The sequence below is a fragment of the Lacerta agilis genome, chromosome 17 (assembly GCF_009819535.1).
Source record: "Lacerta agilis isolate rLacAgi1 chromosome 17, rLacAgi1.pri, whole genome shotgun sequence".
In the NCBI taxonomy this organism is placed as follows: domain Eukaryota; kingdom Metazoa; phylum Chordata; class Lepidosauria; order Squamata; family Lacertidae; genus Lacerta; species Lacerta agilis.
The window spans coordinates 1,540,747-1,565,463 of NC_046328.1; the positions used below are offsets into that span (position 1 = coordinate 1,540,747).

Sequence of the window (24,717 nt, forward strand, 5' to 3'; positions counted from 1 at the left end):
CCAAAGTCTGGAGTTTGGCTTCCTTTGCGTGTAGGCCATGAAGGGGGAAGTGAAGATGGTTGTGGGACCCCAGCTTGAAGAAGAGGGAAGGGCCAAGGTGAGGCAGCCCACCCTGATGATGATGATGATAATAATAATAATAATAAGAATAAAAAAAAATTATATGCCATCCATCTGACTGTATTTCCCCAGCCACTCTGGACAGCTCCCACCAGAATATTAAAACACGATAAAACATCAAACATTAAATCTTCCCTAAAACAGGGCTGCCTTCAGATGTCTTTTAAAAATAGGATAGCTTATTTCCTTGCCCTCTGATGGGAGGGCGTTCCACAGGGCGGGCGCCACTACCGAGAAGGCCCTCTGCCTGGTTCCCTGTAACCTCTCAAGCACCTTTCCTTAGGCCTCTCCTTCCCCCCATCTCTCTGTGGGTCTTGCTTTCCCTGCCTCATAAGCCCCTTCTTACATCTTGCCACGCTGCCTCCCAGTCTTCAGTATGGCAGACTTGGCCTTTAAGTGAAACGAGGCCATGTCCCTTGTGCTTCCAAGGAGCAAGGAGGCATGGAAGGAGCTGATCTTGGCACTTGTTTGGCAGATGGCCACTGCCAGGTCGTGGACTGGCCCTTGGGTGCCAGGGGAGTGACAGGAGTGTCGTCAGAGGAGTGTATGGGGACTGGACCATTCACTGCACGTCTTCCTGGGAACTGTGGTAGACCTTTGCAAGTTATTAATGGGGTGCCAGCACAATTCCGGTCCCTCTGTTTTGAGGTCTTGATCCTGCAGTGGCGGCTGAAGAGTGTTGCAATGCTGCAGTCGCACAGAATGTGGCTGCAGGTGGGGTGGGTGGCGCTCTCTTTCTCTGTGCCCCACCCCACATCTCAGAAGTAAAAAATCCAAGCATTCAGTCATAGAAAGAAAAATTGAGTTGTTGATTTGCATCTGCCTGGTGGAATGGTTCTTGCTTTTATCCCCACCCCCATCTCTCAGCTGCTCTGCAGTGTTAGAGGAGAAGCACACCTCCTCCTCAAAGCACAGAGGGAACCAAGTAGAGGGCCTTGTTGGTAGTGGCACCCGCCCTATGGAATGCTATCCCAGCAGATGTCAAACATAAACAGCTACACAATTTTTAAAAGACATTTGAAGGCAGCCTTCTTTCAGGGAAGTTTCTAGTGTGTGATGTTTTGTTGTGTTTTTTTTACTATTTTTGTTTGCCTAGAGTGGCTGGGGCAACCCAGTCAGATGGGGGGCGGCATATAAATTTATTATTACTATTGGGGCAGCATCCTCTTTCAGGGGGCCCAGCACTTGCCAGGAGATGAGCAGCAGAGGCACCTGTTCAGTGTCTGCTGGTTTTCGTCAGGGTCATCTTAGCTCCCATCTGCAGCTATACATTTGCAGCAGCTTCATACCACTTTAAAACAGCCATGGCTTCCCCCACAGAATCCTGGAAGGTGTAGTTTGCTCAGGGTGCTGAGAGCTGTTAGTGTCACTTTGTGAACATGTATGTGTGTCACCACTCATGAATATTCATACACATACTGTCAAAGAGCTTTGGATTCTTTTGCTGGAGCTATAGCCTGCTTTCCATTTATGAATATGTGTTTTACCCTTAACCATTATGCCCACAAAAAGTTATTATTACACAAAAGGAAAAGAAGGTTGTTTTTTACATGGAATGAAAGTGACAAAATAGATACAGGTGTCTCCCCACTTACCCGGGGCTTATGTTCCCAGGTACTGCGCTTACATGTGAAATCACATATAGTGGGGAGCACCATCTAAAAAGCCAAACTCCACCAAAAATCTGTTGGACTCCAGCTTTCCACATGCCTCAAAGGTTGGTGCAGAGTAGGGCCATAGCAAGGAGGTGGCAAAGTGGGAGGCTGCCAGGAGTGCAGGTGAGAGGGGGGCGCTAAATCAAAGTTGGTGCCTTTCCTGAAACTGGCACCCCAGTGCTGCAGGAGGCTCCGAGCTGCTTCTGGCATGGTCCCAGTGCTGCTAGGGCACCATTTTCACTCTCGGGGCTGCGCTGGAGGAGGGTGGGTGGTGCTGGAGGAGAGGAGGGCTCGCGGCCAAAGCCTGCAGCACCGCTACTCAAGCCCATCTGCCACCGCAACCAAACCTGGTGGCCGCCTCTGCGCCAGCCCCGCCTCCCCACCATCATGCTTGGTTGTGCCTGTCCCGCCTTGCTGCTCTGCTCTCAGGCGCATTTAGAGCCCTGGTGACACTGGCGAGCGAGTGCCAGGCTGGGGGGGGGCGCCGGCTTTTGATACGCCAGGGTTTCCCGCCAGTTTGTTGTTCCTATTTGGGAGCAGGGTCATAGCTAGGGGTGGTGAGGAAGGCCCCCGCCAGGGGTGCAGGCAAGGGGGCGCGCAAAATAATAGAGAGGCTGCCCCCCAAAATCACACCCCTTAATAACCCCAGACTTTGAGGGAACGGGCTGAGCCTTCACCTTGCGCTCTCCAAAGCGCTGACTGTCCTGGGGTGGGGTGGAGCGGGGGAGGCAGCTGCAGTCCCCGCGGAGTTAGCGCGCAGTGACCGGGTGCTCCCTTACCTCCCCCAAGGAGGAAGGCATGGAGGTGGGATCCGCATGGCTGCCCCCCTCCCTGCCTGCCAGTCCCATCTGCTGGCAGCCACCACCAAGGGCTGGGCCTGCCATCGCCCCACGAGAAGCAGAGGACTGGCGAAAGTGCAACGGGGTCAGGAAGGTGCAAACGGACCCCCCCCTCCGGGCTCTGGATTCTCACACCCCTTGCATTTAATGTGAACTTAAAACAAGCGAGCAGGAGCCTTGCCGTTTCCCCTTAATTTCGTAGGTGCTCTTCTGCCTTGTAAGAGGGCTGCGAAAGGGGCGCATGGCCTGCGTGGATTAATGCCGTTGTGAAGGGCTTTTTGGGGCGGGGAGAGGCCCAGCCACAACGGCAAACCCCGGATCTGCTCATTCGCATGGAAGAGCAAAACGCCGCTCGTTGCTCCGGATCATGGAAAATATGGGGGGGAAGTCTTTCCCACCAGGGTAGGACTTTGAGACAGAAGGCCAGGTCACCACCACTCGGGAATAAATAAGAGGGTCCACATAGCTTAGATAGTTGTTTAAATATAAATTTTACAAATAACAACATTTAGTCTGTTTGTTTGTTTTTTTAAAAAAAAACTTCTCCATCCATTAATGAGAACTGAACTTTTCATTGCGAATTATTGAAGGGGAAAGAAAATGTTGGTGGAATTTTCAGGGGTGGGGTATAGGGTTGCCCCCTGCCCCCTGACCTGTTTAATACAGGTCTCTTATTTCAAAGTACCGGTAAACCTGTTTAATACAGTTACAGGTAGGTAGCCGTGTTGGTCTGCCATAGTCAAAACAAAATAAAATAAAAAATTCCTTCCAGTAGCACCTTAGAGACCAACTAAGTTTGTTCTTGGTATGAGCTTTCGTGTGCATGCACAGTTCTTCAGATACCATGAAAGCTCATACCAAGAACAAACTTAGTTGGTCTCTAAGGTGCTACTGGAAGGAATTTTTTATTTTATTTTGTTTTGTTTAATACAGGTCCCTTATTTCAAAGTAAAACGTTGTGTCCTATCTTGATTCAATATAGGACAGTTTGCCCTTTATTTCTCCTTTTCTGCTCTGCTCCTGTACTCTCTCCAAGTTAAGGATCCTCTCTAATTGCCTGCCTCTGCTCTTACAGGAAAGGCTTTGCCGGCTTGGCTGGAGAAACTGTCTCTCTCATCTTTCCTTTGATTTTCCCATTTTCCTTTCCTTTCCTTTCCTTTCCTTTTCCCTTTCCTTTCTTGTCCTTGCTCCCTCTCCTCATTCTAGCCCCAAGGAGGAGCAAACCCGGACAAGGCTTCCATATTGTCCCTTCCAGTTCCCTGGGTTAAGGTGGCCATCTGCAGAGTTGGAGCCTGGGAGCATTGGGCCCCGTCAGGCCATTTTACATCATATTGTCTTCTTCTTCTTCTTCTTCTATCCCTCGTAGCCGAGTAAGATTGTTTTCCATAAACACGGTTTTAACAATGAGTCTGTAAGTGACTGCGGAGGCCAATTCTGGATCCACATGTCCTTCCACAGTGGGGACATTGGTTTCCGGGCGGGAGCTGATCACGGTGTGGATTTGCCAAGCGTGTCCTTCCTCTTTCATCCTGAGTTCGAGCGTCTTCAAAGTCCATGACATCTTTAGTAAAGGCTGTTCTCCAACTGGAGCGCTCGCAGGCCAGTGTTTCCCAGTTGTCAGTGTTTATACTCCATTTTTTTAGATTTGTCTTGAGACAGTCTTTAAACTTCTTGTGTTGACCACCGGCATTACACTTTCCATTTTTAAGTTTGGAATAGAGTACTTGCTTTGGAAGACAATAATCAGCATCCGCACAACATGATCAGTCCAACAAAGTTGATGTTGAAGAATCACTGCTTCAGCACTGGTGAGCTTTGCTTCTTCAAGTACACTGGCATTAGTTCACCTGTCTTCCCAAGAAATCGTGCTCTGGTGGCTGCCACTGCGCCACCAGAGCACAATTTCTGTTCTCATCCTGGGGTAAAAATTTTCGGAGACACTGTTGATGCAATCTTTCGAGGAGTTGGAGATGGCGTTTATAAGTGGTCCATATTTCACAAGCATATAGTAAGGTTGGTAGTACACTAGCTTTGTAAACAAGCGTTTTGGTTTCCCTGGCAATGTCCCAGTCCTCAAACACTCTGCACTTCAATTGGAAGAAAGCTGCACTCGCAGAGCTCAGGAGATGCTGGATTTCAGCATCAACGTTGGCCCTTGTGGAAAGATAACTGCCTAGGTAGGAGAAGTGATCAACATTTTCCAGTGTTACACCATTGAGTTGGACTTGTGGTGCTGCAGAGGGGTTATTTTGTACTACTTGGTGCAGCACTTTGGTTTTTTGGGTGTTGAGCGATAGGCTAAGCTTTTTGTAACCTTTTGCGAAGATATTTAGGATGGTTTGGAGGTCATTCTCTAAGTGTGCACACACTACATTGTCATCATCATACTGAAGCTCTATGATGGAAGTTATGGTAACCTTACTCTTTGTTTCCAGCCTGCTCAGATTAAAGAGCTTTCCATTTGTTCGATATATGATTTCTACTCCAGAGGGGAGTTTCCCTTCGACAAAGTGTAGGATCATGGCAATGAAAATACAGTGGTACCTCAGTTTACAAACACTTCGGGTTACAGACTCCGCTAACCCGGAGGTAGCACCTTGGGTTAAGAACTTTACCCCTGATAAGAACAGAAATCGTGCTCTGGTGGCGCAGTGGCAGCGGGAGGCCCCATTAGCTAAATTGGTACCTCAGGTTAAGAACGGACCTCCGGAATGAATTAAGTTCGAGCAGTGAAAATCATGTCCACCGTCCCCCTAGAACAGGCATGTCCAACAGGTAGATTGTGATGTACCGGTAGATCACTGTGGCTCCCCTAAAAAAAAGAAGAAGCTCAGAATGGGCCTTCCTCCTTCCTAAAAAAAGCTCAACAGCTTTGACCTGAACCCTAAAAAAGGAGGTAGATCACTGCCAGCTTTTAATTCTGTAAGTAGATCACAGTCTCTTGGGAGCTGGCCACCCCTGCCCTAGAAGATCTAAAACATTTTGGGATTCAGGGAGGATCGCCTTGTTAGGAGACGATTTGCTAAGATCCTTGCAAGAATTTTGCCGGCCGCAGCTAATAAAGAGATGCCTCAATAGTTTCTACAATCCGTTCTGTTATCTTTTTTAAAGAGATTGATAATTTTGGCATCTCTAAAGTTTGCTGGGATCTCCTCTCTCTCCCAGATTTTTTATAGTATTATAATGTAAAATTGTCATTGTGGAACAAATCAGTATGATATTTTTTGTATGTTTCATTTAGACCTATCTGTATTGTTTTACAACTGAATTGCATTTTTAAAAACTGTCAACTCACATCAAAATGTCATTTTCTTTGCTGAAACCTTTTATTAAGAAATAATAAATTAAATACTGGATTTTCTGTGAAAAACGTTCATTACAAGGTGAAGTGCGTGAGGAATTGAATGGATGGAGGGGGGTTGGAGGAGAGGCAGAAAGAAGAGCTGATTTGTCCATGGCTGGGGGTGCAATCTGTACGGTTCTGCCAGGGGTGCAAGATTGCCCAGCTATGGCTCTGGGGCAGAGGGATTGCAGTTGCAAAGGCTCCTGGGATTGCTAGCTGTTCTGCTGCTCTTTTCACGCCATTTTTGCAGTTTAAATTGATTTATTTCACTATTTCCTGGTGCCGCGCATAATTCGTTGTGGCCTGCGAGTTGAATGCAGGTAAGTGGGGAGACGCCTGTAAAGCTGCTTCAGACAGCAAAATTACAGTTTAAGCAGGCAGGAAATCCTACAATGTGCCCACACCTTGATTATAGTGGAAGATTATTCCCTTTTTTCAAAAGTCTATAGGAACATGAGTGTGACAGTTTTGGCAGCAGGACCCACACTGCTACTAAGTTAAGAAATGGAAAGGAAGGGGGGGGGAGGAAGAGGATTCCTGTCTTTATAAGCCGTGTTCCTTCCTTGTGATCACTGAATGAAGGTCCTCTGTGGATCTAGGAGAGCCAGCTGACTTGGGTCAAGGCATCCCAATGGAGAAGGGAGGGGGGCCTTCAGATGAGCAATTTCTACAATTTCCAATAGTCCTGTTGTCCTTCACCTGCCTCACCTTCCAAATTCATCCTAGAGGGCTGTGTCTTTTGTCTGCTCTCTGACTTCAAGTTGTGTTAACCATGATCTTGATGGCCCCCATTGAGGTGACCTTTATGCAAGGTGGGAGGAGCTCTGGATGTTTCCTGAATGCCTTCTGGACATGTTTTGAGACCAGGCCTCATGGAGCGTCTCCTGTCATATTAGAGTTATGTCATTTTTCTTTCCTATGCCATGATCCATAGTAATAAACCACAGTATAAGTTCAGATTCACACACAGCCCTATTCACCTTAGTCCCCTCCCCTACAGTCCCTCTTCCCAGGGGTTGTTGTTGTTGTTTTGGTGTGCATTTTGTGTTCTCCTTTTGCATGTTTATGTTGTGTACTGCCCTGTGATCTTCAGATGAAGGGCGGTATACAAATTGAATAAATAAATGTAATAAAATAAAACTCTGGGAGTTGTAGCTCTGAGAGGGGAATAGGGGTCTTCTAATAGCTCTCAGTATTTTGAACAGCTGCACTTCCTAGGAACAGTGCTGTCAAGTATCCCGTTTTCCCCGGGATTCTCCCTTATTTTAAGCAGTTTTCCGCTGCTCTCCCTTATTTTTTATTTCCCTTAAATTTCCCGTTTTTAATGGAAGCAGCTGTGGGAATGTTGAGGGATGTGGGAGAGGATATATAGTTTTAGATATCCTATCCCAACTTGCGTTTACAAGCTCGATAATATCAGCAGAGCTAACATTCCCTTTTTACTTCATATGCGCAGCAGATAGTTTGCATAGACTCGCTAGAGTCTTAAAAATATTGTCCTGGTGTCTTCCCCTTTTTATCCCTCTTTCAATAAGACACTTCACAGTGTTTGGTAAAGTGTATAACGTTTACTTACAAGTAATCATCATCTAGTCACATAAGGATCCTAGAGGCAGGCTTAAAAGTTACTAAATAACATACATATGGTGACTTTCTCCTTTTGAGAGAAAGTCCCTCTTTATACTTTTGGCCTAGTGCCAACGGTGCATTTTAATAATGCTACTTTTAAACTGTCTTAGAGATTAACACAACTGACCAGCGACATAGAGACTCGGCATACACACTACAGTTGGAAGCTCCCAACTGTAGAGTTCACCCCCAACTGTAGAGTTCCATATAAGGAAGTTGGGTTTGACTGCCCCTGTCCTTTTACATCCCACATACCCCTTCTCAGGCAAATTCAACTTTATTCAACCACCCAGAGTCCCAGCTTGACTCGTATATTCTGGAAACTCTCTCTAGGCAAGGGTTTTGTCAGGATGTCCGCAGCCATCTCATTGGTGCAGCAGTACGACAGTTCCACAAGTCCATCCTGAACTGCCTGACGTATAAAATGGTATCTCACACCTATATGTTTTGTCCTGGCAAGAAACTTTTCACTCTGTGTCAGTTTTATGCAACTCTGATTGTCCTCCAGCAAACTGACAGCTTGCTTTCTCACCAAACCAAAGTCCTTGATGAGTTCATCGAGCCAGGCAATCTCTCGGCACGCTTCCGATGCAGAAATATATTCAGCTTCTGTGGAAGATAATGCTACACAGTTCTGTTTATAACTGCCCCATACAACAGGTCCATCCCCAAACATAAAAACATAACCACTTGTTGATTTATAGTCAGCATTATCCCCAGCCCAATCAGCATCAGTGTACCCAATTAACTTAGGATTTCTGACAGCTGGTAGCCTTAATTTACAATTCAATGTACCCTTCAAATATCTGACCACCCTCTTAACACCAGCCCAATCATGCTCAGTGGGAGAACTCACTTTCCTGCTAAGAATCCCCACAGCACTTGCTAAGTCAGGTCTGCATGTGGTAACCAAATACAAAAGTTTACCAATCGCTGACCTGTATTCACTGTTGTCTGGCAATGGCTTCGAATCTTGCTGATTCTTTAGAAAGTCGGTGGCCATGGGTGTTGCAACTGGGTTTGCGTCTTGCATCTGCATATACTCTATCAGTTCACTGACCTTTTGCCGCTGACTGAGAAGAAATGAGCCGTCTTCTTCTCTTTCCACTTGAATTCCAAGGTAGTACTGGACATCTCCTAGTTCTTTGACTTCCACCTCTTTGCTCAGGTGTTGTACTATTTGTGCATAGTCTCTGTCATTTTCTGTGGCAATAATCAAATCATCAACAAATGCCAAAATATATGAGAATTGTCCATTACCTGACTTACTGTACAAGCATTTGTCAGCGTTTCCTTGCTTGTAGCCAAGTTGCATTAACATTTTGTGCAATTTCTGGTTCCAGGCTCTAGCAGCCTGTCTCAAACCATACAGTCCCTTCTGCAACTTGCACACTAAATGTTCCTCATGTGGTTTCACAAAACCTTTGGGTTGTCTCATATAAATTTCCTCGGAAATCTGTCCATGCAAAAACGCAGTGGCAATATCGATGTGCTTTACATTCAGCTGCTTGGATGCTGCAATGCTTAAAAGCATTCTCACGCTACTGTATCTTACAGTTGGTGCAAACGTTTCATCATAATCTTCACCATATTTCTGTGAAAATCCTTGTGCCACAAGTCTAGCTTTGTAGCGTTGAACTTCCCCTTCTGACCCCTTCTTAATCTTGAAAACCCATTTACAGCCAATGGCTTTCTTACCCGGAGGTAGTTCCGTGAGGGTCCAAGTCTTGTTTTGATGCAATGCATCCATTTCGTCCTGCGTGGCTTTCCTCCAGAGATTAGCTTCCTTAGGTGGCATTTTCTGTATCTCTTCCCATGTGGAAGGTTCCTGTGGAGATGCCGATCCTGCAAAATAGGACAGCCGTGGTGCTGGAACACCCCTGTTGGTTCTGGATGAGCGTCTGATCTCTGGTTCTGGAACCGCATCAACATCCTCATCCTCCTCCAATGGTGGCATGTCTAAGTCGTCCTCTTCATCTCTGAAGCCAGTAGGAATTTGATCCTCTACGTGTTCTGATACATTCCCTGTAGGGGGTGCTATGACATTAGAACGCAGATTAGCACTTCTTGGGGTTTCAGAAGGAAAGTCAATAAGTTCTTGAGTCCATTCTGACTCCTTGGAATAGTCAATAACTGTATTCTTTGTGTTAACCATCGCATGCTCATCAAAATAAATTGCATGATGCGCACTGGTTTTACCACTTTGTAAGTCCATTACTCTGTAGCCTTTCCCTCCAGATGCATATCCAACAAAGACACCTGCTTGTGCTCTGGAGTCTAGCTTCTGTCTGTGTTCTTTGGGCACGTGATAGTAGCACAGACTTCCAAACACACGTATGTGTGACAAATTAGGCACTTTGCCATGCCAAAGTTCAAATGGTGTGCGCTCTGCTCCTTTTGTTGGCAATCTATTCTGCAAATAAACTGCTGTGTCAGCTGCATTTCCCCACAGCTTCTGTGGCAAGGATGCTTCCTTTAGCATGCACCTTGTCATTTCCATAATGGATCTAAATTTTCTCTCTGCAATGGAGTTCTGCTGTGGCGTGAAAGCAATTGTGGTTACGTGTACAATTCCTTCCTTGGCCATGAGAGTCTGCATTTCACGTGAGCAGTACTCACCTCCATTGTCAGTCATCAACACAGCTGGAGCGCGTTGGAACTTGTTTCTGACCATGGCAATGTATTCTTTGAACATTTCCACTGTTTCACTTTTCTCTCTGATGAAATATGCAACACAATATCTTGAAAAATCATCAATAAAAATTAGAATATACTTGTTGTTGCCAAGTGATGGAACATTAATTGGACCACATAGATCCGAATATATGATATCAAGCACTTTAGTGCTTCTTTGTTCTGCACAACGTGGAAAAGAAGGTTTCACAGCCTTCTCAGTAATGCAGCTTATGCATTTTGTCAGAGCCTCTTTGCTTTCTTTTACCTGTAAACCTCTTACAAGATCACCTTTTTGTAGGTTCATAATGGTGGTGGTGTCTCTGTGTCCTAGTCTCCTATGCCATAGTTGCATATCAGCTTCATCTTTCTGGCTGGGATGCGCGACGTTTGCAGACTGGGTCTCTGAAATATCAATCTCATAAACACCATTAATTAATTTTGCTTGAATATACAGTTCACCATCTTTAGTCACATTACACTCTCCATTTCCAAATGTGATTTGGAAACCTTTCTTGTCCAAACTGGACACACTGAGTAAATTGCAACTTAGTTCTGGAACGTACAAAACTTTAAGCACTTTGGTCTTAACAGGTTCATTGTTTATATTGATTTCAAGTCCATGGAACCTGCACCTTTTGCTTTAATAACTCTGCCATCTGCTATCTCTATTTCAGATTCTTCATCTTCATTTATCTCATTAAAATTTTCTCTTTTAAATGAATAATGTGAACTGGCTCCTGAATCTAAAATCCACATATTACGTTTATTTTCACGGTTATGAACAGCTAAATTCCTTTCTTGAAGTAGCATGGTGCGTTCAAATTTCCCCTTCTTTTGCCATTTTGGCTGAGAGGTTTGGGAATTCTTTGCTTTAGGAGGAGCTTTACAGTTCCTAGAAATATGGCCTTCCTTGTTGCAATTGTAGCAAATTATTTTCTTGGGCATTTCTCTGGACTTTGTAAATTGCCTGGACGCATAATTACTGTCCTTGCTTGTGGCATTTCTTACTGGAGACTCTGCTCTCTCTCTACACTCTTCTCTTAAATGACTGGTCAGGTCTTTGAAAGTTAGACCTTCTCTATGGTCCATTAGACTGACAAATGGATCAAAACACGGTCCTAGGGATGCTAGCAAAAATGATACCTTTGTTTCTTCATCAAAAGGCTTAGGAGTGAGGTCAATCTTTTGAATAATCTCAGTAAATTTGCTGATGTGCGCTGTGAATTCCCTTTATAATTCATTCTCAATCTGGTTAATTTATACATCAAGCTTCTGTAGGAGTTCCTGGAAGATTCTCCATACATGCGTTCAATGTCTTTTAGGATCTGAGATGCATCATCTTTACTATTTATTAATGATAGATGCTCATTGCGAAGTGCACATAGAATTATATGCCTAGCTTCACTGTTCTTGCGCTTCCAAACTGCTATCATTGGCTAAATCCTCTCTACTTGTGCCAGTAGGCATGGGATCTTCAACAGCCTCCAAAAACATGCTTTGCATCTAGATATGCTATTAAGCGCTGCTTCCAGTGCATAAAATTATTCTCACTCAGCACAATCATCCCTAGTTTTGTATCACTATCAAAATTTGCACTAGCCATCTTAAAATCCAAATTTTGAAAAATGTTCAAAAATCTCAAAATGCAAAATCTCTAAACAAATCTTCACTGCCTTGGATTACTGTGAACACTGAGGGAGGGGATGGGTAGTTAATTCCCCTTTTCAGCACAATGGATGCTTAGGCCTTGTGCTCACCAGGAAAATCCACTCAACTCAAAATTGCAATCCGATGCAATCCTTTAAAAATACACAAAAATATGCAATTCTGGGGCCCGCTAACCTTTGTGGGAATGTTGAGGATGTGGAGAGGATATATAGTTTTAGATATCCTATCCCAACTTGCGTTTACAAGCTCGATAATATCAGCAGAGCTAACATTCCCTTTTTACTTCATATGCGCAGCAGATAGTTTGCAATAGACTCGCTAGAGGTCTTAAAAAATTGTCCTGGTGTCCTTCCCCCTTTTTATCCCTCTTTCAATAAGACACTTCACAGTGTTTGGTAAAGTGTATAACGTTTACTTACAAGTAAGCAGCATCTAGTCACATAAGGATCCTAGAGGCAGGCTTAAAAGTTACTAAATAACATACATAATGGTGACTTTCTCCTTTGAGAGAAAGTCCCTCTTTATACTTTTGGCCTAGTGCCAACGGTGCATTTTAATAATGCTACTTTTAAACTGTCTTAGAGATTAACACAACTGACCAGCGACATGGAGACTCGGCATATACTACACATTTGAAGCTCCCAACTGTAGAGTTCACCCCAACTGTAGAGTTCCATATAAGGAAGTTGGGTTTGACTGCCCCTGTCCTTTTACATCCCACAGCAGCTCCTCCCCTGCTGGCCAGGGACTGGGTGGGAAGACCTCGGCTACTTGGAGAGAAAAGCCTCAGCCCTCAAAGCAAGTGGAGCCGTTTCCCGTGCTTACAGGGGGGTGTATTCCTCCCCCTGCATCAGCCCCTATCCGTTGCCGCCAAGCCCCTCAGGCGGCCAATAGGGTTAGCTGGTGGGCGGAGCCTGGCTGCCTTTGAGCAGCTGCTGCTTCCTGTCCTGTTTGATGGGATCAGACAAGAAGACGATGGGGCCTCCATTGCGTGGAGCACATGGCTGCCCTCCTCTTTACTGGCTGCCCTCCTCTTTGCTCCGCTCCGAGCCTGAGCCCGCTTGGAGTTTACATTGCTGCTCCGCCCACTTTTGCTTCTGGCTCCGCCCACCACTGACATGTGACTGTCCCCGGGATAGGGAGACTGCTGATCCTTATTTTCAAATCTGAAACTTGACAGCTATGCCTAGGAAGCAGTGGCTGTTAAGGTGGCAGGATCCTGCTTTCAGTGAATAGTGGAGATGAGGCCTTGGTCAGGTGTCAGCACTGAGCCTTGCTCACAAAGCTGCCAGTGAAATTGGTGATGGGGGGGGGGACCGCCTTTGACTCATCAACTGCTGACGCTCTTGTTCTTTTCCTCCTCCTCTCTCCCCCTTCTTGTTGGTGCAGCATTTGGGGGGGGCAGATTCTGCCTTTGAAAAGAGGGCACTGCTTTCGTCCAGCCCATCTGTGCTCATGGCAGGCAGTCCAGGGTGCAACTGCCCCCTTTCCTCTGTTGGACCTGGAGCAAAAAACCTGCCAAGCTGCCTCCCCCCCCCCCCCCCGCTGCTCTGGAGGTTGCCAGTGAACCTCCTTCGCCTGAAGCAGCAGCAGCAGAAATGGATGGCATTCCTTCCAAGGCTCTGTGTCTTGTACCAGGTGGCAGATATCTAATGTGAGCTGAGGCTGCCTTAAATGTGAAAACTCTGGAAATGCTGTTCCAGAACTGTTGCCACCACTGTGAATCCGTCCCTTGTATGAAAGCAGAAAGGGAATCCTGACCACAAGGCAGTAGCCCTGGGGGGCTGGCTGTGTGAGGGCCGCAAGCAACCCCCCCCCCCCGCTCTCACTTATTTGGGGTCCAGGATACTTTGTGCCACGTGTCCAAAGGCCAGGGGAAGGGGAAGGCACTTTCCCAAGCACCCTCTTGGGAGGCTGGCCAACCCAGCTCACATATAGCCCATCCACAGGGAGCCCTGGGCTGCAGGCGGAGGAGGAGGAGGAGGAGGGAGAGCAGCCCCTCTCCTGGCACGAAGGTGAAGGACCACCACTTGCCTATCTTTCTAGCTCTCCCTGGGGGGGGGGAGGGATTCAGCTTCTTGCCCCACCTCTGGTCTGGGCTCTGCTGCTGAAGGGGGGGGGGGCGCTATCAAAGGCCTCTTTCCACTTTTATTACCCTGCCAGGGAGGGGAGGGGGAAGGCCTTCACCTCCTGCTGTTCTTCCTTCTTGTGGGGGGGGGCAGGCAGGCAGCCACCTGTGTATCCTGTCACCCCCCCCCCAGCAGGTGGTGGGCTGGTGGAGGGGCCAAGTTGCATGGAGGGGGGGCTCGGGCTCCAGCCTGCTCCGTGCTCCTGCTGCTGCTGCTGCTGCTGCTGCTGCTCCTGTGGCTTCAAAGCTTGTCTGAGAGCAGAGCAGAGGAGGAAATGGAAGAGGGAGGGAGGGAGGAGGATCTGCATTCTGTGGTGTGTTTGTGGCTTTCTCTGCTTTGATCTCCTGCCAGGGAAACCTGGAAGGTCAGGCCAAGTTGACAGCGAAGCTGTGGGCGCGGAGCACACTGGAATGCAGGAGCGGAGCCTCCCCCGCCTGGGCAAGCCACCCAATCTCTCGCTCTGGGGTGGGGGCTCTCAAGCTGAGCAAAGGGGGGGGGGGGCGGGGTGGTGTTGTCATCCTGGCTCCTTTCTTACTCATTGCCCTGGACTGTTTTGGCAGCAGATCCAAAGAGTTGGAGATGGGGGTTGTGTGTGTGCCGGTGTTGTTTTATGGCCGGGGCGGGGTGGCTCAGAATGATGTGCTCTTTGCCACCCCCTCCAAGTAGGTTAGGCTAGTGTGCCATTTCAGGAGGGGGTTGGGCAAGGATGAGGTGGTTGTTGGGTGCAGTTTGTGTGGTCAAAAACTACACAAAAGGCCGGAGAGGAAGGGAAAGACTTCATGCAACACTGCAGAGGGTTAGTTTTCCTTTGTGTCGGATGACATGTGAGTGAAGATTTGAGCGCAGTTCCTGCCACTGGAGATGATCTGCCAAAGTTGCTTTGGGGCATCAAGTGGAGGCATGTCCAGCTCGTGGCTGACCTCTTGTGGCCAGTGCAAGGAGCTGCCTTTCTTGGGAGGGGATTTTGAGCTGCTGTTGACAGGCTGGGAAGGCAAGAGGGGCTTTGTTGATTCTCTTTCTTTCTCTCCTCCATCTTTCCCTCTCCACTTCCTGTAGGCCAAGCGGGCAGTTCAAAGAGGGCCACAGCTGTCATCTTTGACGTATCTGAGAACCCCAGATGCAATTGACCAGGTATGCGGAATCACGTGTGCTTGTATTGTGAAAGGGGAGTGTGCTCATTGTTTGTTTGTACAGTTGTTGGTCCTCTGCTGATGGGGGACTGGTGTCTCTTGGTCAGCCTGCAATCTGCTTCTTTGCCAGAAAAAGGTTGGTTTGCGGGGAGTAGCTTAACCTTTTGCCATTTTGTTCTAGTTGAACCAGGGCTTGGAAGACCCCTTGAAAAGGCCCATTGTGTATGTGAAAGGAGCAGATGCTGTCAAATTGATGAATATTGTTAACAAGCAGAAGGTTGCCCGGGCCAGGATTCAGCACCGGCCTCCACCGGTAAGGCGACCCAGGGGCTTCCTGTGGGCTGCCCTTCTTCTTTCCTTTATTGCAGCTCACTACCTGCAAGCCTAGCTGGGGTCTCAGTATTTAACCTTAAGTTAACAAAAAATAATAGAAATGTTTAGGAAATTAATCTTCAGATTAAAATATAATTCCCTCCCCCCAGTTGAATAGACTGCAACATGCTCCAGAACACCTCCTCCATCTTTCTCTCTCCCTGCTCCATTTTCTGGTTGTTTGGCTCCTGCCTCTTGGCCTGGGTGCTGATCAGGGTTCCCCAAGGATCCACCACTGGACTGACCTCATGGCATCGGTGGAGGGCAGGTCTTCTTAAGTTAGAATTCTGCCTCTTTTCTCCTCTTGTTTGCAAATGGAGCTGAAAGTCTGTAGTTTGTCAAGGTCATTTTTAGGGATTTCTTGGCGAAGCTGAGCTGTAAGATTCTGACCCTCTGCCTCGCTCCAGGAGAAGGCTGAGCATACACAAATAACTTCCGGCTGGTTGGAGTGAAGCCTGTGCTTCCAGAAACATGTTTGGGTTGAGTAAACATTCTTCAGGGACTCTCACCTGCTAGTACTAGACAGTTAAAAGCAGCAAAACCCTTCCCTGCCTTCAGAAGAGCCTAATGAAACCCAAGCAATTGCTTTCTAGTGGCATGCTGTAGAAATGGCTCTTGCAGTTAACAGCTGCATGGGAAAGAAGTCCTGTTGCCTCCAAATGAAGAGGGCATAGTTATCTGTGGATGCCCTGAGGCCAATAGCTAGTGGAAGAAAGAGTAGCCAGCCCAGGCAGAGGCTTGTGGAGCTGGACATAGCAATTTGTAGTAGGAGGCTGGGCAGGGGGATTGGGTCTTGGTGGGCAGGTGGGTGATGGTTGCTCCAAAAGGCTCTTGAGTGAATGGACAAAGTCCTTGCATGGCAGCTCAGCACCTGTATTGGGGGGTGGGGTGGGGTGTTTGAAAGTGCCTTTCCATGAAAACTAATCTCATAGGAGCAAATCACTTCCCAATGGAAAGTTGAGGCTTTCATATGTGAAAGCCCTCTTCATCTAAAGCTGGCTTTATTCAGTCATGAAAATGTTTGCTCAGAGATTTTACTAATGGGGAAGGGTGCTAATTTCAATACTTGATGAATCATAGAAGAGAAACGGACTGAATTAGCACCAGGCTTTGGGATGTAGAATTCCCTTTCACAGAGTAAGAGCGCAGAGAACTATTTTATGCCGAGTCAGACCTTTGGTCTATCTAGTTTAGTATCATTGACATTGCCTAGCAGGGAGCTTCTCTGTGATTCTTCAAGTCACAGAACTTTCCCAGTGCTACCGGTACCTTTTGTGCCCAAGGCAGGTAGGTGCTCTGTCCCTGACTCACAGCCTTTTGCCACCACTTTTGCAAGGCTGAGGTTGCAAGCAAGGATTGTGAACCAAGTCTCCGAGGTGGGATTTCACATGCCGCTACCACTAGCAGCCAGGGACATGTATTTGCAAACAGCAAACACACACTTGTCAGAGGAATAGGAAACAGGTTCTGTGCATGCACAAACTCTGGAGAATTTCTTACGAAAGCTTCCAGCAAACTCTGAAACCTTGGGATTCCTTTTGGAGTCTTTTGGGTGTGGCGTACCTCAAACTTTAACCATTCCAGTTTAGTTCAAAATGTTAGCTGCTGCTGCCAGCTGAAAAAATCTCTGGGTGCTTTGAATGTAACCAAAAGGTCATTGAGCTGGAAAAAAGCTAACCCTGCTGATCTTTGTCCATCTCTTGCCTCCTCCTCCTCCTCCTCTCCCTGATTTTGCTTCTAAGCAACCTACCGAATACTTCGACATGGGGATTTTCTTGGCCTTTTTCGTGGTGGTCTCTCTCGTGTGCCTTGTTCTTCTGGTCAAGATCAAACTGAAGCAGCGCCGCAGCCAGGTAAGGAAGAGCTGCCTGGGCCTCCAGCCGTGTGCTGTTGGGAGGGTGAGTCACTTCCTCTGGAGAAGAGGGGCTGCTCTAGGAAGGTGACAGCAGGCAGCTTCCTGGCAGGAAATGCTTTGGCCTCCGCTGGCCTTGGGGTGTGGGGGGCCAAGGCCTTCTGGGTGGACCCACTCTACTGCTGCTGCCTCTGGCTTTGTGAGGTGGGTCTGGAGTCTGCACTGATTCTTGGGTGCCCAGGGCTGCCCAATTTAACGGGCCAGGCGGGAATTCTTGGCTCCCTCCTTGCCATGACCACCAGCAGCCATTTCAACAAAGCCAGAAGCACCATTCCCGTCCTGATGGAGGCTCCTGCAGTGGGAAAGCAGGCTGCAAAGATTAAAAAAAGAACTGGAGAAGGTGAGGGATTTAAAAGAAAGGAGGGGGAAAGGCACCTTGTGGAGGGAGTGGGTAGAAATGTGCAGTGTTGGTCAAGATCATTATGGTAAACAGTCTCTGGGTGAAAAGTGGCTCCTCTTCTGGCTTAGGAACTGAAGGCGGCCTCTGCTTTCAACTGGCTGGTCAATGTTGTTTGGAAATGTCCTAGGTTATGTTTTGGGAGTTGGTTTAATTAGCAAAGGCAGGTTTGTGGCATTGTTGGCAAATGCATTTGTAGTAATTTCAAAGCCTTCCTGACGTGCTGCCAGTGGCGATTGCTCTTGCATTACCTGGAGGGTCCCATTAGCAGCCATGCCTGAGTTGCTGGTAGGGACAGCCTCAGGGCATGTGGATCCTCAGTGAGTCCCAGTCAGTGCTGTCCTAAATGTGGAGGGAGGGAGGGAGGCTTGCCCCAAGTGCAAATGCAACCAGTGGGGGCTCATGGTGCTGGGAGGGGTGTTGCCCAGATCCTCCATGCTTCAGGATGAGCTCTTTGCAGGCAACAGGCCCTGCATTGCGCTACTTTGAGGTGGGGCACAGCTCCACCCCCCCCCATTTGGCCTCAGATCCCCATTGTCTGTGGTCATTGGCCATATGAGCTGTGGCTGAGGGGAGCTGGGGCTCAGCAGCATGAGATTAGTTACGATGGCCCTTGGCGGGTGCCTTCCAGCTGTGCCATTCTGTGATTCTGTTAACATCTGGAGGGAGTCCATAGTGTGACCCGTTGGAAAGAAGGAGATAAGTCCATTCCCACCCCCTTCACGGCATGTGTCACGCCTGGGGAGACCCCCAGCCATTGCTTTACCACTGGGGCCTGACCCTGGAGCTGAAAATGTCATGCAGGGGTTGAGTGAACGGGGGCCCTGCTTCTGCTTCCCAGGAATGCCCTCGTGTTTCTCCTGTTGCAGAATTCCATGAACAGGCTTGCTGTGCAGGCCCTTGAGAAGATGGAGACCCGGAAGTTCAAGTCTAAGCTGAAAGGGCCCAGCGAAGGCAGCTGCAGTGCCCTGGACACGCTGAGCAGCAGCTCCACCTCTGACTGCGCCATTTGCCTTGAGAAGTACCTGGATGGGGAGGTGAGAAGGAGAGCAAGTGGCCTTTCTCTGCCGTAGAAAGCTTCTCCCCCTCCCGGGCACAGTCCACTCTGGGGAAGGAAGTGTTATCTAGGGTGCTAACACTTTCAGTGCTGCTTTTCATCAGAAGCTTCTAGCAAGGCAGCTGCCCTCCCTGTTGCTGTTGGTGGGTGCCTTGAGTGTGCTGTGAAAAGAGAGGCCCTGGCATCTGCTTGCAACACAAGAGTCTTCCTGGCTGCATGGTGGGGAGGGGGGAGCCTTGTTCTGCAAGGAAAAGGGGCTTTGGGCCCTATTCATGCCATTTGCTGCCCTTTGAGGGGGCACCTGGCTGAGCATCTCCCTGTCACCTGAGCAGAGACGATGCTTGCCAGGATGTGCGCCTGGTCATCCTGGTTTGAGAAGCCGCATCCAGCCCAATCTCTGAGCTGCTCTGAATGAGCCAAAGCCAGCTAGACAAATGCCCCCGTCCATGGCTGTTTCCACCCCTTCGGCTCCTGTTTTCTTCCACAGGAGCTGCGCGTCATTCCCTGCGCTCATCGGTTCCACAGGAAGTGTGTGGATCCGTGGCTTTTGCAGCACCACACCTGCCCGCATTGCCGCCACAACATCATTGGTGAGTCCAGGCACTTGCCGTGTCCTAGGGAAAAGGGAAGATGAGGTCCATTCTTGCCCACCAAGGGAGGTGGCTCTTGCTCTCATCTCTATAGAAGGCTAAATGGACAAATACTTGGGAGTAGAGCTGGAACAGGAGGGGAAATGCACTTTCCAGCACGGTAGGACAACTCTCTCCCCCTGGAGTTCTTTGGGTGGTCTGTAGGGGCGTCTGATGGGCGGCAGGTGCCTTGTGTCCTTGCTGCAAGAGCCTTCTCTGACTTGCCTTTCATCTTTCTGCACAGAGCAAAAGAAGGGCGCCACCAGCCAGGTGTGCGACGACCTTGCCAATCAGATGCGTAGCCGTCAGCACCAGCAGCGCATGATCCTGCCCGTCCATTACCCCGGCCGAGTGCACAGAGCCAGCCAGGTCACCACTTACCCCACACGAACCAGCATGGACCCCCACGGGAACCCTATCACTGTCCTGACAGTGGACCGGCACGGGGAGGCCCCGGCCTTCCTCCGGAGCTACCAGCCCATCCACTTGGACCATGCTGTGAACGCGCACCAGTGCGGGGTGGAGCACAGGGCCTACCCAGCCATTCACACTTTCCGAAGGCCCAAGTTCAGCAGCCACCACTTCTCCAAGCCAGCTTGCTTCTCCCAGTATGAGACCATGTTCCAGCACTACTATTTCCAAGGCCTTAGCTACCCGGAGCAGAACGGACAGCTGCCCCTGGGCGTTGCTGCCAAGGGCCCCTCGCGTGCCTTCCAGCCTGTGGGCGGCGGTGGTGGCAGCAGCGGCAGGCTCTTTGCCCCTGTGGTCCATGTTGCGCCTTCCTCCCGCCTGGAGAGCGGCAGCACCTCCAGTTTCAGCTGCTACCACGGACACCGCTCTGTCTGCAGCGGCTACCTGGCCGATGGCCCTGGGAGCGACAGCAGCAGCAGCAGCGGCAGCAGCAGCTCGGGCCCCTGCCATTGCTCCTCCAGTGACTCCATGGTGGACTGCACCGAGGTCAGCAACCAGGGGGTCTATGGGAGCTGCTCCACCTTCCGCAGCTCCCTGAGCAGTGACTATGACCCATACATTTACCGGAGCAAAAGTCCCTGTCGGGGGGGCGAGGTGGGTGGGGCAAGCAGAGGGACCGTGGTTCTTCTGGAAGGGCCCCCTGCTCTGAACGTGGTGGATGGCGACTGCCTGCCTGTTCTGGCCACTTCCGCAGGGGACCAGCTCTCCAATTGCAGCCTGGAAATGAACTACAGCAGCAACTCCTCACTAGAGCACCGGGAGCCTCCAAGCACCATCCCCGAGGGGGGAGGGCTAGAGGGCCTGGCGGGGGGAGCCAGCCGGACCTGCAGAGGACTCCGGGAGCCGGCTTGTGCCTGCTGCTTTGAGGCCCCTCCTGCACCCCGGGAGTCGCTGGGCAGGGCAGCTGAGTGCAGCATGCTGCTTCTTGGACCGCCTCTTTGGACAGGCTGTGGCTCTGGGCGAGAGCCGCAGGCAGCAAGAAGCCAAGATCTGTACAGTATTAGGACAGAGGGGGGGACATGTGAGGCTGTGCCCTGTTGCTTCTATGAAGAGAAGCAGGTGGCTGGCAGCAGCCACCTGACTCAGCCTGGCTGCTATGCTGCCGAGGACTATGCTGTCAACGTGCAGTATACGCCGTGCCCAGAGGACTCCTCTGCCTTGCCAGGCTGCTACATGGGGGGATGTGACTTGGGTCAGCGCATCTCCATAATTCCCGAGGACCGGGACTGTGAGCTGCCCCTGCCTCACACGGATTGCCACGGAGGCAGCAGCCGCTCTTGGGAGGAGCCACGTGGAACAGCAGCCGTGAACCAACTCTGCCTGGGTCCAGGGGAGGCCCACAGAGAGCTGTTGCAGGATCAGCCAGGGGACTTACTGAAAGGGGAAGCCCTGGGGCTCTTTCCCAGCCCCCTCCTGAGCTGTCCTGAGGCAGCTGTGGTGGCGGCAGCAGCAGCAGGAGGCACCCAGATGGTGGGTAAGTCAGCAGCTCCAGCAGGTGTGCAGGAAATGTGTTGGAGGTGGGATACCAGCTCTTTAATCTGCATAGATGCTTCATGAGGGATGGCGAACTCTGAAATGTGTTCCTGCTGGATGTCAGGCAGAGCAGCCTGCCAGGCTCTTACCTGGCCCTCCTGGGAATTGTGCTGGCTGTGGGGTGGGTGGGGTGTCACTTTCGACACCTGCCTTTGTGCATGCAGGAGCGCAAAACCCATGGTATGGTCCCAAGCAGAGAGAAGGAACGGACGCTACTGCACAGGGCATGGGGCTTGCAGGGAAGCAGATTTTGGCTAAACTGTGGGTTGCTAAATTTCAGCTGCTTGTAGTTGCTGTGGAAGCCCTCCCCTCTGGCTGCCTACTCGAGGCACTTGCTTTGTCTTTTCAGGCTGTGATCCTCCAGGCCCATGCCAGGTTGGTGACTAATGAGAGCAGGAGCCTGTCTTTGTGCCTCGCAATCTCTGCTGGACTTCAAAATTGTCTTTAGCTTTTGCTCACCCATTGAAGTGGTCAACTGGAGAAGGCACCTTTCTCAGTGTGCATTGCAGCCTCTATGCCACAAAGTGTTCGCAACAAGCCACCGTGCCACTTCTGCCACCTCCTGCAGCTGGGCAGGAGCCCAGAGGGCCATCAAGCCTCGCTGCCTGCAGAGATCATCTGGGCCTGCCTTAGAAAGCAAATGGCACCTTGAAGCAAAAGAAGTCCAAAGGAGTGGCAGCAATGAGGATGACTGCGAGGGGCAGGGGAAGCTGGCTGGCTGTGGAGTGCCCCTTCCTCCTCACAGCCAGCCCAGCACCAGTCAAGAAGTTGGGGGCAGCAATCAGGAGCGTTCTGGAGCATAGCATCTTCCAGGATAGCTTTACCTGCCCCCAGAAGATGGGGGGTCGGGGGACCAATGAATGTTTCCAAGGAGCACACCTGCCGCAGTAATCTCAGGGGCTCTGCTGAAACAGGAAAAGGGCTTTTGGGGATGATGCGGGTGCCTGGTGCTGCTCTTCCTAGGGGTGTGTTGGTTAAGGCTGGACCTAAGCCCTGCCTTGTGTCCGCTGCTGCAGATGGTTGCTGCCAATGGCTCTGAGGCCTGTGCCTTGTGCCTGCCTGCGTTCGTGCCCCGGCAGGTAGAGATCCCTCCCTCTTTTTCTGTTGATGCATGTTGTCATCACTTGCTTCCAATTGTTAATCGTTTCCTGTGGAAACAATGGCTTCTGTCTCCCATAGGCATGATTCCAAAGGGCACCTGGTCTGCGTGGGCAGGACCTCAGGGAATGCCACTGTTTGGGGTCTGTGGATGCATGCTGTATGCAGCCTGCTTCTATCTTCTCTGTGATGTCTGTGATGGACATTTTGCTAAACTGTGTCCAAAATGTGGATTGTGGGAGGAGGGTGTTTAATGTTTTCTTAATGGAATGTGCCTAGAACTCTCTCCCTGCCCCAGCCTCAGTTTAATTTACTAAAACCAACGGCACTGTGTGATTCAGAAAGGTACCTAACCTCTCCATTTGTGCCCAGCTCATGAAAATAAAAAGAAAGCTTGAATAGTATAAATTTTAAGGAGCTCTTAACCCATTCAAGGTTAAACGAACAGACCCCAGTGTTTTACCCATCAGTAATTATTAACTCAGCATTGTACACGTTCACAAAGTGAAGTTCCCTGGTGAGCTGCAGTACCTCTCAGCCATGTGTTTGTGTGTGCAAGGGGAGTACATGGAAGGAAAATGGGTTCCGTTTTGATTTCTGCATGAGATCAAAGCCAAGAGGTGATGGCCTGGCCCATGGGCACCCTTGCCTCATGCTCTTATGATCTCAGTGCTGTGACATAGGTGGGATCTGCAACCACACAGCAGCATTCCAGAAGGTTCTAGAGCTTAGAAGAGCTTGCAGTGAAGGGACTCCTGTGCCAGCTGACTTCCTCAAGTCAGGGGCCTCCACTCTCTCCTCAGTTTCTTTACAAGCAAGACACACTCTCTCCCCCCCCCCCTCTCTACAAATATTTATCCTCAAAATATATTTCATTTCAGTTTATTTCCCGACTTTGAATATATGTGTGTCATCCAGACCGAGAGAAGGAACTGAATTTGGAAATACTTTCCTTTTTGAGTACCTCAGTTTCTATCGGCTTTCATAGAATTGTAGAGTTGGAAAGGACCCCGAGGGTCATCTAGTCCAACCCCCTTGCAATGCAGGAATCCATACTTTTGCCTTCATTTTTTTAATGTACAAAAAGTGTGGCTTCTGCACCTTACAGGGTGCCACTTTCAAGTGGGAACACCCCTGTGCCTGACAGAAATATGCTCCGCTGAGGTCCATCTGAGGAAGGTTTTTCAGAAGGCAACATGGCACTCAGGCTGAACCCTGTTGCGGCCCATGCGCAGCCACAGTTCTCTATGCTGAAGGCTGTTGCCTCAACTCCTGTTTGTATCCCATCCAAGTGCTGCCAGGTTTGTCAGTCCCCAGGTTTTGTGATGGTACCAACTTGGGCCAACAGTATTAGAGCTCAAAATGGCACAAGGCTGATAGCAAGAGCTGTCATATCCCCAAAACTGCACAATGATTGGTTCCAACCTGTTTCTGCCTCTGCAGTCGGCCCAGCAATCTGGTTTTTTTGGATGCTCAGACACTTCCATTCACAACTCGTGCTTTGGGCGGCCTAGAGCCAGTGTGTCATCATTTCCAGTGATGACTGAGACTTCCATATCCATGATGACTCCACAGTTCACCCTCCTCAGCTTGGTGCTGAAAGACGTGCGCAGCCAGCCTCACACTCAGATCAATCCTCAGTAACGAGCATCCTCAGTACAGACCATCTTGGCACCTGGGACACTCTGGTTCCCTCATGTGGGGGCACCTTCTTGTCTCTGAATGGATGATAATGGAGTCCTGGCATTTCATCCAAGTCTTTGTACCAGGCACAGATATGGATTAATTCCCACTACAGGTTGCTTGTGGTCTTGGTAGACTAACCCCCTGGGTGCCTGGACACACAGACTTTGTGTCTAGCACATGCAGTTTAGATGCTTTAACACAAAGGACATTGTCTGGATCTTGTACCTTATAGATGGCATCTCAATACATACCAGGAGCCATACAGATGCATCTTGCATAAGGGCAGTTTGTAGCCTAGATGCATATCTAGCAAACATTACTGGTTTGTGGGAATGATCTGGCCTGGGCCTTGGAACCCAGCACACCTGTGTAG

The 24,717-nt window shown here is 49.4% G+C and overlaps 1 protein-coding gene across 2 annotated transcripts in view; it reads left to right on the forward strand.

Moving 5' to 3' along the window:
• ZNRF3 (zinc and ring finger 3) overlaps nt 1–23,094 on the forward strand; it is a 71,605-nt gene extending 48,511 nt beyond the window's left edge. The window contains exons 3-9 of one of the 2 annotated variants that reach the window (XM_033174210.1): nt 15,116–15,190; nt 15,371–15,502; nt 17,304–17,414; nt 18,740–18,907; nt 19,415–19,517; nt 19,801–21,501; nt 21,910–23,094. In XM_033174210.1, coding sequence (XP_033030101.1) covers nt 15,116–15,190; nt 15,371–15,502; nt 17,304–17,414; nt 18,740–18,907; nt 19,415–19,517; nt 19,801–21,501; nt 21,910–21,947 — 2,328 coding nt within the window. In that variant the 3' untranslated portion in view covers nt 21,948–23,094. Of the gene's footprint in view, nt 1–15,115; nt 15,191–15,370; nt 15,503–17,303; nt 17,415–18,739; nt 18,908–19,414; nt 19,518–19,800 lie in introns of both variants that reach the window. The other variant, XM_033174209.1, reaches the window with a different exon arrangement.
• Nucleotides 23,095–24,717: the final 1,623 nt, after the last annotated feature.